At 39.6% G+C, this 16,644-nt stretch overlaps 1 protein-coding gene across 1 annotated transcript; it reads left to right on the forward strand.

Moving 5' to 3' along the window:
* Window positions 1–9,071: 9,071 nt before the first annotated feature.
* Rtp4 (receptor transporter protein 4) lies at window positions 9,072–13,739 on the forward strand. The gene is made up of 2 exons (XM_070028685.1): window positions 9,072–9,309; window positions 13,104–13,739. The coding sequence occupies exons 1-2, from the start codon at window positions 9,152–9,154 to the stop codon at window positions 13,603–13,605; spliced, it is 660 nt and encodes a 219-aa protein (XP_069884786.1). The 5' UTR covers window positions 9,072–9,151; the 3' UTR covers window positions 13,606–13,739.
* Window positions 13,740–16,644: the final 2,905 nt, after the last annotated feature.

The following is a 16,644-nucleotide window of genomic DNA, read 5'->3' on the forward strand; positions in this document are numbered from 1 at the left end:
GGCTACATGGGGCACTACTAAGAGGCATTCTGAAGTCACACTCAGACCTCCCAAGAGAGGTGCAGGCATTTATTGGTAATGTCTGTCTTGGGCAAGGAAAGAGAGTGACATTGCTTGTCATCTCAGGATTAGGGACTCCCCTAGAGTCATTCTAGTTCTAACTACTGAGAATTGAAATTTTCCTATTGTTTCCTTTTATTTTAGAAGAGATCTCATTTTCTTTCTTTGGAACCTTTCCTCTTCTAGCTGTCTCTCAGCAATTCTTTGATCAACTCTTGATGAAAGCTGAAAAATTTCTATCATCAAATTATATGATTTGTTTAAATTATTTTCCCTCAATGAAATAGAGGGAGAGGAGAGGCTGTCATCACAATGCTATTTAAAATCTCTTTCAACTACTAAGTACATTACATGGTTGCATAAAAGGCTGTGGTTTCCTCTTTTCCTTCTTTCTCTTCCTCACGTCTCTTTTCTCAGTCCCCATGCCATCAGACCACACTGATCTGGAGCTGTTGTGTGTGACAGAAGTAATACACTTAGAAAAGGCAGAGACAGAGGTAAGATATCATGAAGAATTGCACTTGACCCCTCAAGCTAAATTCTGAGGAAAAACAAGATGATGTGAGGAGCCATCAGTCAGAGAACTCTCTGAAGGCATGCCCTGAAAATCACAGATGGAACAAATGAATTTGGTGTACTATAGAAAGGATAAGGAAAGGTTCTATGTATGGGCAGGATAGGAATATAGTCAGGCTCTGTGTTGATATTATATTGCTATGTGATCCTGGACAAGAGATCTCATTAATGTAGGTCTCAGTTTTTAAAATAAATTAAACTTGGAAACCAGGCATTGGTGGCTCACACTTGTAATGCTAACTACTGTGGAGTCTGAGATCTAAGGACCACAGATTGAAGTCAGTCTGGGCAGAAAAGTCTGCCAATTAACCACCAAAAAGCCAGAAGTTGAGCTGTGGCTCAATTGGTAGATCCTTGAGTAAAATGACTAAGGGATAGAGCTAAGGCCCTGTGTTTAAGCCCCAGCACAATAAAATAAAATAAAATAAAATTGGAGGGGAAAAGAGAGCAAGTTAATTTCAATGCGCTTTATGGGTCTAGTGTTTTGTACAGGATGAATTGAATTGCAGGGTTCCAGTTTCCTACAATCTCTACCTGCAGACAGAAGTGCCCTTAGTTTGCAAATTTATAAAGCAGAGCATTTTCAATGAACAGAATATTAGAGTGTGCTGGCAGGGTAGCTCTGGTTCCCAAAGAGGTCACATTAAAGACCCCCAAAAGGCTGATCCTGTATCAGACACAGATTCAGTAGTGGGACTTCCAAGAAAAAAAGTGATCTGCTTCTCTTACCTCCCCCATTTGACTTTAAACTCCAAGTGAACAATTTCAGATTCCTTCAGCTAGATATGTCTTTTTTTTCTAGTCTTTATTCCCCAAAGAGAATTTGTGGGGAGAGCATTGATTATAGGGCTTTAATTCAGAACTTGGATCCTAAGTGCTCTACCACTTTAAGCTACATTGCCACTTCTGGTTTCCTAGTGGTTAATTAGAGAGGAGAGTCTCATGGACTTTCCTGCCCTGGCTGGTCTCAAATTGTGATCCTCAGCTCTCAGCTAGGGTAGTTAGAGTTACAGGTGTGTGCCACTGACACCCAGCTGAGGAATTCTTTCTATTGTCCCACTGAAAGATATCTCCCAAACCTGCTTGAGTATTGCCCTGCCTGCCCATTGACATACAAGTGAAAGTACAGTGAATTAGTGTTTTTTGGTAACTTGGTCTCTAATCTGGTGCCCAAGGTGTAAAAAAAAAAACTCCCCTAATTGCATGAATGTGAGGAAGCTAATCAAAGAATAATATAGGAATTGTGAGAGCAAGATGAGAATAGACAAAGATCAATAGAAGCATTCATGGAATCCATAAACAGACAGCTGAAAGAATTCAGGGAGACCACAAAGGGAATGCTGAATGGAGCCCGACAGAAGGAATGGGAGTCCAAGGAAACCATAACCAATCAACGAAGTGATTTGAGAATAAACACTGAACACCAAATTAAGGAAGTAAAGAAGTTCATACAAGACCTAAAACAAAGCTCTAACAAAGAATTTGAAGCCATCAAAGCTAACCAATTAGAAGGAAAAGAAATAAAAAACAAAATAGAAAGTCTTGACAATAGGTTAGACAATGCAGAAAATCGAATCTCGGGGATTGAAGACAGCCTAGCTATTATAGAGAAAGAACATACAACTATACAAGACAGATCCAAGAAATATGATAGATCTATTCAACATTTGGAATACACCATCAGAAGGCCTAATCTGAGGATAATGGGTGTAGAAGAGCACCTACAGACAGAAGTTAATGGTCTAGGAAATTTGTTTAACAGGATCCTAGCAGAAAACTTCCCAAACGTGCAAAAAGATCAGCCTATTCAGATACAGCCTATTCAGAACCCCAAATAAACCAGACCAGAACAGGACATCCCACTGTCACATAATCTGCACAGGATCAATTCAGGCCAAGGAAAAGATCCTTAAAGCTGTCAAGGAGAAAAGATCACTCACCTATAAAGGGAAACCAATTAGAATCACCTCAGATTTCTCAGCAGAGACAATCAAAGCAAGAAGAGCCTGGAATGATGTATGCCATGCCCTAAAGACAAACAACTATCAACCAAAAATACCGTACCCAGATAAACTCTCCTTCATAACTGAAGGTCAAATAAAAACCTTCCATAGCAAAGAAAAATTGAAACAATATATCTCCACCAAACCAGACCTACAAAAGATACTTAAAGATGTCCTACATATAGAAAACAAACAAGACCACAATAAATGCCAAGAAACCACACCTAAACTGAGAATCCAAGAACCATAGGAAGAACCCAATTGTCGCAGCCCCCAAGTAGGTGGATAACATTTCAGGAACTACCAAACACCTCTCAGTCCTATTCCTCAACATTAACAGACTTAACTCTCCAATGAGACATAGACTGTCTAGTTGGATTAAAAGCAAGATCCTTCTATCTGCTGCCTTCAGGAGTCACACTTTGCCCATAAAAACAAACATGTTTTGAAAGTGAAAGGCTGGAATAAAATCTACCGAGCAAATGGCCCCCATAAACAGGCGGGAGTTGTAATCCTAATATCTGATAAAATAAACTTCAAATTAAAATTAGTGAGAAGAGATAAAGAAGGCTGCTACATACTAATTAAGGGATCTCTCCTTCAGGAGGATATTACAGTTCTAAATATTTATTTGCCAAACAACAGAGCACCCAAATTTATCCAAGAAACACTATTTTCCCTCAAATCTCACATAGCTCCAAAGACATTAATTGTTGGGGACTTTAACACACCACTATCCCCACTAGATGGATCAACTGGGCAAAAAGTAAACAGAGAAAACTCAGATCTATACAATTTCATAGAGCAACTAGATTCAACAGATATCTACTGAATATTTCACCCAGCAGCATCAGAATACACGTTTTTCTCAGCAGCACATGGAACATTTTCCAAAATAGACCACATTTTAGGTCACAAAACAAACTTGTCCAAATTCAAAAACATTGAAGTTATACCTTGCATTCTCTCAGACCACAAGGGAATAAAAATTGAACTTAACACCAAAAGCCACCAAAGAAAGTCTTGTAACACATGGAGGCCAAACAACACACTGTTGAATCACCAGTGGATCATGGAAGAGATTAGAAGGGAAATTTAAATGTTCATGCTATTCAACAAAAATGAACACACAAATTACCAGCTCCTCTGGGACACAGCAAAGGAAGTACTCAGAGGCAAGTTTATAGCTCTGAGTTCCTATATCAGCAAATTGGAGAGATCTGAAACCAACAATTGTTGAGACATTTGAACCTCCTTGAAAAAGAGCAGCAAGATAAACCCCAATCCAGTAGACCGGAAGAAATAATTAAAATTAAATCAGAATTAAATAAATTAGAATCCAAAAAACCATAGAAAGAATCAACAAAACAAAGAGACTGTTCTGTGAAAAAATTAACAAAATTGACAGACCCTTAGCAAATCTTATCAGAAAAAGAAGAGAACACACCCAAATAAATAAACTCAGAGATGAGAATGGAGACATCACCACAGAAAAAAAAAACCAAGATTCAGAACATTATAAGGGTATACTTCTCAAACCTTTATGCTAATAAGTTTGAGAACTTAGCAGAAATGCATTTTTTCCTAGCAAATATCGACATGCCGACACTAAACCAAGATGAGTTATACCAGCTTAACAGGCCCATATCAAGCACTGAAATAGAAACAGACCTCCCATCTAAGAAAATCCCAGGACCAGATAGATTTACAGCATAATTCTACAAGGCCTTCAAAGCGGAGCTCACACCAATATTCCTCCAACTCTTCAATGAAATTGAAAGAGAAAATTCACTACCGAACTCATTCTATGAAGCCATCATAACCTTCATCCAAAACCCAGGCAGGAACTCATCAAAGAAAGACCCATTTCTTTAATTTTTTTTTTTTTTGATTCCGGTCGTGGGGCCTGAACTCTGGGCCTGGGTGCTGTCCCTCAGCTCTTCAGCTCAAGGCTAGCACTCTACTACTTGAGCCACAGCACCACTTCCAGCTTTTTTTTTTCTTATGTGGTGCTGAGGAATCGAACCCAGGGCCTTGAGCATGCAAGGCAAGTGCTCTACCACTGAGCCACCTTCCCAGCCCAAGACCCATTTCTTTGATGAACATTGATGTGAAACTTCTCAACAAAATTTTGGCCAATCAACTTCAACAATTCATCCAAAAAATCATACACCACGATCAAACAGGATTCATTTCAGGGATGCAAAGCTGGTTCAATATACACAAATCAATTAATATAATTCATCACATCCACAGGAGCAAAGATAAGAACCACATGGTTATCTCAATAGATGCAGAAAAAGCATTTGACAAGATTCAACACCCCTTTATGATGAAGGTTCTGGAAAAACTAGGAATCCAGGGAACATTCCTCAATACAATAAAGTCTGTATATGACAAACCTATAGCCAGCATTATACTTAATGGTGAAAAACTAAAGCCATTTCCTCTTAAATCAGGAACAAGACAAGGATGTCCACTCTCTCCACTTCTCTTCAATTTAGTATTAGAATGCTTAGCTACAGCAATAAGGCAAGATGTAGACATAAAAGAGATCCAAATCGGGAAAGATGAAGTAAAACTCTCCCTCTTTGCAGATGTCTTGATCTTGTATTTAAAGAATCCCACGGATTCCACTCCCAAATTACTCAAGCTGATTCAAAACTTTGGCAAAGTAGCAGGGTATAAAATTAACCCTCAAAAATCAATGGCTTTTCTGTATGCCAACAATGAGAAAAGGATGGCTGAAATCAGGAAAGCAACTCCATTCATAATAGCCCCACAAAAAATAAAATACCTAGGAATTAACTTAACCAAAGAAGTGAAGGACCTCTATTTTGAAAACTTCAAAAACCTGAAAACAGAAATCAAAACAGAACTTAGAAAGTGGAAAAACCTCCAATGCTCCTGGATTGGAAGGATCAACATAGTGAAAGTGGCAATACTTCCAAAGCTATCTACAAATTCAATGCGATACCTATCAATATTCCAACCTCATTCTTCAAGGAAATAGAAGAGGCAATCCAAAAATTTATATGGAACAATAAAAGACTCTGAATAGCAAAAATGATCCTTAACAGAAAGAACAGTCCTGGAGGAATGTCAATACCAAATTTCAAACTCTTCTACAAAGCTATAGTAATCAAAACTGCTTGGTACTGGCACAAGAACAGACCTCAGGACCAATGGAATAGAATTGAAAACCCAGAAATGAACCAACAGATCTATGGCCATCTAATCTTTGATAAGGGAGCTAAAAAAAATAGAATGGAAGAAAGACAGCCTCTTCAGTAAATGGTGCTGGCAAAATTGGTTAATCAGTTGTAGAAAACTAAAGCTAGTTCCTTATATATCACCCTGCACCAGAATCAACTCCAAATGGATCAAAGACCTCAGAGTCAAAGCAGACACTTTGAAAACATCATAGGATGGAATAGGAGAAACCGTAGGTCTCCTTGGCACAGGCCAAAATTTTCTTAATAGAAACCCAGAAACACAACAAAGCAAAGAAAGGTTAGACAAATTGGGATTGCATGAAATTGCAGAGCTTCTACATGGCACAGGACATAGCTAGCAAGATCGATAGAAAGCCCACGGATTGGGAGAAGATTTTCACTGGCCATACAACTGACAAGGGTCTCATATCTAAAATATACCTGGAATTCAAAAAAATTAAATCCCCCAACAACAAATCCTCAAAGAAAAAACTGCCCAATAAATAAGTGAGCTAAAGACTTAAAGAGAAACTTCTCTGAAGACGAAAGAAGGATGACCAATAGACACAAGAAGAAATGCTCAACCTCCCTAGCCATAAAAGAAATGCAAATCAAAACAACATTGAGATTCCACCTCACCTCAGTTAGAATGGCTATAATCAAGAACTCTAATAACAACAGGTGCTGGAGGGGATGTGGACAGAAGGGAACCTTACTACATTGTTGGTGGGAGTGTAAACTTGTTTTACCACTTTGGAAAGTAGTATGGAGGTTCCTCAAAAGACTCCACATAGAGCTCCCCTATGACCCAGCAATCCCACTTTTGGTCATTTACCCAAATGATCACAAACAAGACCATACTAAAGCTAACAGCACAACTATGTTTATTGCAGCATCATTTACCATAGCTAAGATATAAAACTAACCCAGATGACACTCAGTAGATGAATGGATCAAGAAAATGTGATACACACACACACACACACACACACACACACACACACACACACACACACACACACACACAAACACAATGGAATTCTATGCCTCCATCAGAAAGAATGACATTACTCCATTTATTAGAAATGGAAAAACTTGGAAAAGATTATATTGAGTGAAGTAAGTCAGGCCCAAGGAAACATAGATCCCATGATTTCCCTTATTTTCAATAACTAGTATATGTCTGAGACAAGCAGAAATGGTCAGATAAGTTGATGTTAGGCTAAATGAACCCTAAGATAAGGATTCAAATGTTTTTTTTCTTTCTTGCTATTGTTTCTATCATATTTATAAGATATTTCTTTGTTGTTTTGTATGTCCCTCCCTCAGGGTATAACCCCTGTTTTCATTGTATTTGATGGTTCAATTTGGGGAGGGGAAGGGAAAAAAGAAATTGTTTAAAAAGGATACAGGTGGACCCATTGCAACAATGAGATGTACAAGACGTTATGTGGAAAAGCGAAGTTTACAACTTTGGCGGGGGGGGGGGGGGGGGGCGCCGATAAGGGAAAGGATGGGAAGGGGAAACAAAGGAAGAGACAACAATGCTTGATAAGAAATGTACTCATTACCTTGCCCATGTAACTGTAACCCCTCTGTATGATATTTTCACAATAAAAAGAAAAGAAGAAGGAGAAGGAGGAGGAGGAGGAGGAGGAGGAGGAGGAGGAGGAGGAGGAGGAGGAGGAGGAGGAGGAGGAGGAGGAGGAGGAGGAGGAGGAGGAGGAGGAGGAGGAGAAGAAGGAGAAGAAGAAGAAGAAGAAGAAGAAGAAGAAGAAGAAGAAGAAGAAGAAGAAGAAGAAGAAGAAGAAGAAGAAGAAGAAGAAGAAGAAGAAGAAGAAGAAATCTCCCTTATATTAAACCATTAAATCAGGGCTTCAACATGGCTCCTTGGGGACCCGAAATACCATTTCTGGCTTCTCTGGGAAGGAAATGGCTGGAAACATGGCAAATTTTTGAGTCATATAGAACTGGATTCAAGTATCACCTGTAGTAATGTGCTGCCTGGAGCAAGACACAAGAACCCCCCAAGCTGTCCTTGTGATTAGCTGAAAAATACAAAAAAAAAAAAGGAAAAAAAGAAAGAAAGAAAGAAAGAAAGAAAGAAGGAAAGAAAGAAAGAAAGAAAGAAGGAAAGAAAGAAGGAAAGAAAGAAAGAAAGAAAGAAAGAAAGAAAGAAAGAAAGAAAGAAAGAAAGAAAGAAAGAAAGAAAGAAAGAAAGAAAGAAAGAAAGAAAGAGAAAGAAAAAGCCCATCAAGAGCTGGTAGGGTGCGAGCATCTGGGAGGGCAGGCAAATAACCTGGAACTCCTAAAAATAGTGCTGTGCTTACTATAAAGTGAGAAAAATGCTGCTCATAAAGGTAAAACATCTAAGCAGGGATCAAACTTAGTGCTTTCTATTTGAGAGGCAAACATTCTGTTGCTTGAACTACTCATTGAGGAGCTAAGGATATATCTCATGCCAGAGTTACATATACAATGGAATTCTGTGCTTCTATCAGAAGAATGACACTGCCTCATTTGTTAGGAAATGGAAAACTTGGAAAAAAATCATATTAAGTGAAGTAAGCCAGACCCAAAGAAATATAGGTCCCATGGTTTCCCTTATTTGCAATAATTAGTATATGGCTAGGATAATCTTATCAGAGAAGCAGAAAAGCTCAAAAGCTATGTACGTATGACCATATAAGATGATGCTAAGCGAAATGAACCCAAGATATGTACACAAGAAGTTTTCTTTGTTGTTGTTGTTTTTAATGTCCTACGTGATTTTGTTTGTTTCTTTTGTATGTTCTTCCTTCCCCTTGTGGTGTAACGCCTATTGTCACTATATTTGATTCTGGTGCCCTGCATCTTGTATATACATTTATGTTATTTGGGGCGGGGAAGGGGAGTAACAAAATGCTGAAACAAGGACACAGGAGGACCCAGTGTAACAATGAGACTAGCAAGACACTATGTTGGAAATGAACTTTACAACTTAGGGGGCGGGGGAGGGGATATGATGGAGGAGGGAAAAGGATAGTAGGGGGGTAACAATGTTCCACAAGAAATATACTCATTACCTTACTCATGTAACTGTAACCCTCTGTACAGCATCTTTACAATAAAATAAAATTTAAAAAGAAAGTAACAAAACTCTGCTGCCCTCTATCTTCCAACGCAAGAAGTTTTGTGCTCTGCTTCAAAAACGAAAGTTAAAACCAGGAAATCGAAACTAAGCTGAATCTGAGTCAGGCTGGGACCAGAGGAAGCGAAAAGTACCAGCTGGACATTGGACTGCAGCTTCAGAGGAACATGGCAGTTATAAATGGCTACAAATGGGAACAGAAATTTCAAGAGCAGATGAGACAGGAAATACCGTGGGTTAAGTGGACCCTGAAGTTGGATAAAAACATCACTCCAGACTCCCCTCCCCCTGGGTGGATGCAGTATCAGCAGAGAGCATTTGGCAGGTGAGTGAGGTCCCCCTGAGCAAAGAAGCGCGGGCTAGCACTGATTTATCCCTTAGAAAGCTTATTAAGGCCACGAATCATCGCCAGCTTCTCCAGTCTGATTTTATATAAATATATATGATAGGAAAAAAACCAGAGTTATGTATAATTTGGGCCTTTCTGCCTTGTCTCTAGTTTTTCCCTAGCAGAACTGACAGAAATGAAATATACATATTCAGATTTAGCCTTAGATGCTGGGGGATAAGTCCTTCTCTTGGCAGGGATCCAGGGGTTGGTCCTGCCTCATATATCCTAATATATCTAGGATTTCCTGAAGGGAGCTGGAACTGAAACCAACAATTTTTAAATAAATCCTCATTTTGAGGAAGCCTCTGTACTGTCTCACTAACTCTTTTGGTTGAAGAAGTCTCTGAAGTTTTCTGCAGGCTCCTTTCTAGTCCTGACCAGGCTGCATGCTTTCTCCTGGTCTCCCCTCCTCTCCCTCCCTCTCCCTCTCCTTTCTTCTGTCCTCCTCTCCTATCTTTCTCTCTCCCTCTCCTTCCCTCCCTCTCTCCTCTCTCCCTTCCTCTCTCTTCTATCTCTCCTCTCATCCCTCCTGCTCCCTCCCCCTTCTCTCCTCTCTCTCCCTCTCCCTCCCTCCCTTCCCCTTCTCTCTGTCTATTCCTCTCCCTCTCTCCCCTTCCCCCTCTCTCTTTCTCTCTCTCCTCTCTCTCTGTCTCTGTCTCTCTGTCTCTGTCTCTCTGTCTCTCTCTCTTTCTTACAGAGTCTGAGAATGAAAGAAAATGCTGTTGCCAAAAAAAAAGTTTAAAACCTAGTTCCTGAAATTTCTATGCGATGTCCCTCCCTCATTGGCTAATTTTTTAAAGGCCCAGAAAGCATCTGGGTTATAAGAATCAGCTTCCTTTCTTTCTTACCAAGAGCCTGAGAATGACCAAGACAGCCAAGCCCTCTGAATCCTGTCTCAGAATATCTTGTTCCCTGACTGCCTATCTCCTACATCATGCAAGCCTGCTCCATTCCTCATGAACTATCAGCCAAACCATGCATTTTTCCACAGCAGTCTCTCTCTTTTTTTAAGTATTTTATTGTAAAGATGCTGTACAGAGAAGGGTTACAGTTACATGAGTAAGGTAATGAGTACATTTCTTGTGGAACATTTTTACCCCTCCTTTGTATTTTTCCTATTACCCCTTCCCTCCCCCACCTCCTCAACTACCCCCCCCCCTTGAAGTTGTAAAGATCATGTCCAACATAGTGTCTTTTGAGTCTCATTGTTGCAATGGGTCATCCCATGTCCTTGTTTCAGCATTTTGTTATTCCCCTTCCCCTCCCCAAATTAGATAAATGTATATATAAGATGCAGGGCACAAAATTAAATGCAGTAACAACAGGGGATACACCATAAGGGGAAGAACATACAAAAGAAACAAAAAAAATCACATGGGACATTTAAAAAAAACAAACAAAACAAAACAAAGAAAAACCTCTTGTGTCCATACCTTGCAGTTCATTTTGCTTAGAGCATGCTCCATGCCTCGACTTAAGGCATTTCCAATCTGATTCTCTTAAAGAGAGGACTTTTTTTCAACAGATAGTGGATATAGCTGAAGATCACAGCTCAAAGCCAGCTCAGAGAAGGACAGTCTATGATACTCTTATTTCCAATTGGACAGCAAAAAGTGTAACGTGGAGAAAGTGGAGCTGTGACTCAAGTGGTAGAGTGTCAGCCTTGGGCAGAATAACTAAGGGATAGTGCCCAGGCCCTTACTTCAAGCCCTAGTATCGCACAAAAAAGATAAAATATTATATAAATGATACTTTCACGTTAGCTGCAAGATTCATAGTTTTCCTTTTTAATTTTTTATTTATATATATTTTATTGTTACATGAGTAAGAGTACATTTCCTATCAAGCATTGCTACCCCTCCTTTGTTTTTCCCCTACCATCTGTCCCCTCCCAACCCCTCCCTCCTCCTCCCAAGTTGTAAAGTTTGTTTTCAGCAAAGTGTCCTGTACATCTCATTGTTACAATGGATCAACCTGTGTCCTTGTTTCAACATTTTTTTTATTTCCCTTCCCCTCCCCAAATTAGAAAAATGTATGTACAAGATGCAGGGCACTGGAATCAAACACAGTGAAAACAGGGGTTATACCATGGGGGGAAAACATTCAAAACAAACAAACAAACAAAACACATACTACATTAAAAACAACAGCAACAAAGATAAAACCTCTCTATCTTGAGGTTCATTAAGCTGAGCATCATCTTTTTTTTTTTTTACTTTCTTTTTTTAATATTTTTTTAATTGTAAAGATACTGTAGAGAGGGGTTACATTTATATGAGTAAGGTAATGAGTACATTTCCTATCGAGCATTGTTACCTTGTACTCAGGGTCTCATGCTTGCTGGGCAAGCCCTCAACCCCTTGAGCCATACCTCTCCTCCCCTACTCATTAGAACCTTTTGTTTTAAATGAAACCGCTTCTTGCTCTAAAGAACAGGTTTCAAATCACTTGTCAGCCCATATAGTAGCAGTCCCTTTGTTCTGCCTTGAAAGCCAAGGAGCCATGTGAGTGTCCCTTTCCACATTAGCCAGAACTCTGTGAGCAATTCATAATGTCCTTTAATGCTTTTTAAAATGTCAGGTGTTCCTTCTAATAACACTTTTGAGATGGGGAAAGCAGCACACTTTTGGAAAGTATAAATCATGTTTTATACAGCATTTTGTAGTCCAGCACTAGTGGCTCACAGCTGTATGTCTAGCTACTCATGACATTGAGATCTGAGAATTGAGGGGTGAAGCCAGCCTGGACAGGAAAGTGTAGGAGACTCTTAACTCCATGAAAGCCAGAAATAGGGATGTGGCTCAAGTGGTAGAGTGCCATCCTTGAATGGAAAAACTAAGGGACAGCCCCCAGGCCCTCAGTTCAAGCCCTAATACTGGCTTGCATGTGTGTGTGTGTGTTTACACTCTGCCATCTCTTTGTCTGTCTGTCTGTCTGCCTGTCTGTCTGTCTGTCTCTCTTTCACACACATACACACAAAAACACACATGCATGCATACTCATGCATGCATAAAGGATGCATTTCCTTCTTATTGATTTAAAAGCTGAGGTATGGAGAAGTGCTTTCCTTAAGGTCCTGTGATATAAACCATGGACTTGGATTTTCAACCAAGTATCATTGCTTCTAGACTAGTTCTTTTCTCTAGGTCTAAGAATAGCCATGCTGCTCACTGGAGGTGAGATACTATGATAGATAGATAAATAGGATTGGTATCAAATGACCATATGTTGGAAAAATATGTCTCTACCACTTACCTACTTTGTCCGGCGCAATTTGTTATACTTCTTGAGTCATTTTCTTATATGGATATTGACCTCCATTATGCCTATGTTATAGGAATGTCTTTAAAGATGACATGAGATTTTTGTAGTTTTCTCCCAATAAAAATTTTTGGGAAAAAAAAGATGACATGAGATAATGTAAGACTATGAAAATGCCTTTCTTAAAATACATACTTTGTGAAAAGTTCTCTGTTACCATAGTGAGGAATTAAGTAGAAATTTGTTTCCTTGTAGTATACAGAAATGGATGGATTCAGTTTCACAGGAAAAAGTTTTTTTATGTAAAATATAAGCCTTTTGTTTCTGGTTTTGCGTGGTGACTGGGACAGTCTAGATCACATGAAGTTTTTCAGATTGAAAGGGATATTAGAGATGAGGTCAAGACCATTGACCCTCAGGCCAATAATCAGCTTAAGGACCCAGTGGAATTGTCCTTCTTCCTGCAGGTTTTTGTGTGCACTGTGCAACCGAAGTTGGACTTCTGCCCAAATAATCACTCTGTGCCACTTCTACTTGGATCCTTGGAAATCCCAGGGCCAGGTGCTTATGCGGATTTTTGCTCAGAAGTGCAACAATTGCTCCAGCTGGCGATCTGAAAATCCTGAGTTCTCTACAAAAAGTGTCACACGGATTCTGAAAAACCTGGTCCAGTACATCCTGCATGTATATTATGGATATGATTTTGAGGAGATACTAGTTATCTGGGAGGTGCCTTTGGATGAGCCTCCTAACAGAGGCAGCATTGTGGGGTTTGCTGTAAAGGGCTCATTAAAACACCAAACAAAGTCTTCCAAATCTCTACCTTCCTCCCGGGAGAGCTGTCGATCCTCACCTCGTTTACGTGAGGACATTATCCCTGAACCCCAAAGACCCCTAACAGCAGGTGAAAAGCTCATGCTTATCTGTATTGTCGTGCTTTGTCTTATTTTGGGCCAGATACTACACTAAACTTAACTTTTTTAAGTTTACTTGTTCCCCCCCCCCTTTTAGTTATGTAGTGACTTATAAGCTTTTGTTTTAGTGAACATTTAGTGAACATTGAAGAAATTCTCAAATATACCAACACATAAAGGACCCAATAATAAATAAATGTGTTGTATCACTGAAAGGTCTTCATTCATTCATTTCTTGAGATATATATATATATATATATATATTATATAATATATATAATCTTGGGATTGTAGATGTACATATATAAATTATCTTAACAAGAAATATATATATATACATACATATATATATGATCTTGGGATCTCTCTCTCTCTCTCTCTCTATATATATATATATATATACATATATATATTCTTCACAAGAACTAAAGGTAATGAGTACTATCAGAAACTTAATATGATAATACTGAATAAGCTCCTAACCCTTGAAATGCCTATGACTTAATCGTTAGGACCCACAAAATATTATTTTATTTGGCATAATGGACTTTAGAGCTGTGATTAACTTTAAGCATATTGAGGTAAGTAGATTGTTTTGTATTATCCAGGGTTGAATCTTATGTTTACCCCAAGGGCTCATGTGTTAAAAGTTGAGTACTCAGCTGATAGTCCTGTTGGGAGGTGGTCTAAATGTTAAAGAGTGGGGCTTAGAGTAAGTAGGTCATTGGGTTGTGGCCTTGGAGAACATGTTGAGACCCTGGTTTTCCCTCCCTCCCTTTCCCCCCCACCACCATGAGGCTTTTTCACTACATTCTTGTCACTGTGTCTTGTCATGCAGCAGGACCCCAACAAACAACAGGTGCACTAGTGAGAAGTAACTGACCTGGTAGATCATAGTGATCTGCAGTATAAGTAAGGGGAAACAAAGATACAAATATATGTGGAGCCCTCACAAAGAATCTATGATTGTAGGTAACCAGCAGCTCTGAAGGTAGAGCCCAGGAAGAAGGAGAATTGCTGGAAATCCTTTACAACAAGTATCTGTCCTCTTCATCTCACACACCTATCAAACCTATCAAACCTTCCAACTGAGAGAATGAGCCACCCAAGGATGGCTTTATGGGTCATGCCCTGGTTACGGTTATCCTAGCTGTCCCCTTCCTAGGACCTCTATTTTCTATTTTACTTCCCTTGGGTATTGCATCGACACAACCCTTTAACTGCTTTGCACACAATCCAAGGAGAGGACGTGACTCTGAAGACATATGCTCATAGGAACTCTGAGCTCTGAGAATTCCCCAAGGGAGTGAGGGCCACCTAGGCAGCAAAAAGACAGTGAAAGTCTACACGATGAAAAAATGTGACTCCTATTGCCTACAACCAAATCTAGGAGCCATTATTACACCCTACCCACTCACCTCAAATGTGAAGGATGGGGGTTCCATTGGGCAATATTAAATAGCTCAAGGTAAAACAAAAAGATACACTGAAAGTAGAAGGAGGAAGGGGCTGTGGATCTTACCAATGAGTTGGTTTGCTAATTCATCAGTTTACGCAGAGAATTCCGGAATTCCAAGTTCAACACATGGTGTTGAAATCCCATGTGGCACTGAGATAACCCTTTGGCTCAAGGCAGATTATTTGGGAGGTCCCAGCTACAGACCCCTGCAATTAGGCTCCCAGAAGTTTGAAGAATGAGTGCCTTTGCATCAAAGAAAGTAATCTAGGTAATGCCTTGTACTTGTACTACAATCCACACCTTGCAATTCAGATATACTTGCTTTAGACAAAAAATTAACATCTGGATAACGATTCTCCAGGAATATTTTTTTTCCTGAGGAACCATACAAGAGATAGGTCATGAACTAAGTTTCTACTACTGCTTCTGGTTTGGGGATGACAACTGGACAGTCACAATCTCCATTTCTTACCACATATCCATGATTATCCTAGCACCTTTGTTGGAAAAAAGCCCACTGTTTTTAGCCAATTTACTAGGCAGCCTACTCCATACCCTTACTGATATACAGACAAACAGACTATTTAGGGACAACAGTCTTACCAAAAAATGGCCTTAAATATGTTCACTGCTGCCTAAGGTGGATCTTGTGTTATCCTCAGGAAAGACTGCAGCTTTTAGGTTAATAAATTAGGGCAAGTTCAAACTAACATTCATAAATTAACCTATCAAACCTTCTAACTTAGAGAATGACCCAAGGATAAGTTTCATGGGTCATGCCCTGGTTATAGTTATCCTGGCTGTCCCCTTCCTTATACCTCTATTATCTATTTTACCTCCCTTGGTCAATGCATCCAGCTTTATTAACCTTCTAATCAGATTTTTCTTCCTCTTGCCTCTAGGCCCTAAGTTACAAATCATGTTCTAATGTAGCTTCCATCCTCTACTGTGTAACCCTCTAGTTCCTCTTAGTCCCAGGACATGGATGGCTTCCATATGATTTTATTCTGTTATTCAATTAAATCCCACTGTGTCCCCAAGGACCACTCCCTAACCTTCTTCCAGAACAACAAACACAGGAAGGGACAGCTCTACTATCCCACTAAGCTTGAAGCAATTACATGATGAGACATTTGCCCCACTGGAACCAGGATTGAGTTTTTTTTTTTTTCTGTTGGGGCAGGGGGAAGAATGTGAAGAAGAAAAAGAAAAAATCTAGGTGGAAGGTATGGCGTGTGAAACAGACCAGGTAGAACAAAGAAGTAAGTCAAGCCCACAAAATGGGCAGAGCTGCTCTGTGCCTATTAGGTTCACAAAAGGAGAGATAGCCAATCAACAGTCCCCTTCCACTAACTCCATAAAAACCTGCACCCACATCAATACTGCCGTAGCTGCAGCCGTGTCCCTCTGGCTGGCTAGCTAGCTGCAGTATCTTCCTAATACCAGCGTCATAATAAACATTTTCTTTTTCTTACTGTCCTGTCTCAGTAAGTTCTTTCACCATCTTACAACTCCTACATATCCATGTTGAATAGGGAAGGATATTATGGAAGGAATTTTTTGAAAGCCTTTCCTAGCACTGTAGGGCATGACTTCCTGATGATGAGTTCACCAATAGGTCACAAACACAAGGAA

This window comes from Dipodomys merriami, unplaced genomic scaffold (genome assembly GCF_024711535.1).
Source record: "Dipodomys merriami isolate MVZ:Mamm:240054 unplaced genomic scaffold, mDipMer1.0.p SCAF_2, whole genome shotgun sequence".
NCBI classification, from domain to species: domain Eukaryota; kingdom Metazoa; phylum Chordata; class Mammalia; order Rodentia; family Heteromyidae; genus Dipodomys; species Dipodomys merriami.

Excerpts from the sequence above, each read along its gene's own strand:
- Rtp4 (XM_070028685.1), top strand. The coding sequence starts at position 9,152 with ATGGCAGTTATAAATGGCTACAAATGGGAACAGAAATTTCAAGAGCAG. Across the intron at positions 9,310-13,103 it reads CAGCAGAGAGCATTTGGCAG|GTTTTTGTGTGCACTGTGCA; the intron begins GTGAGTGAGGTC and ends TTCTTCCTGCAG.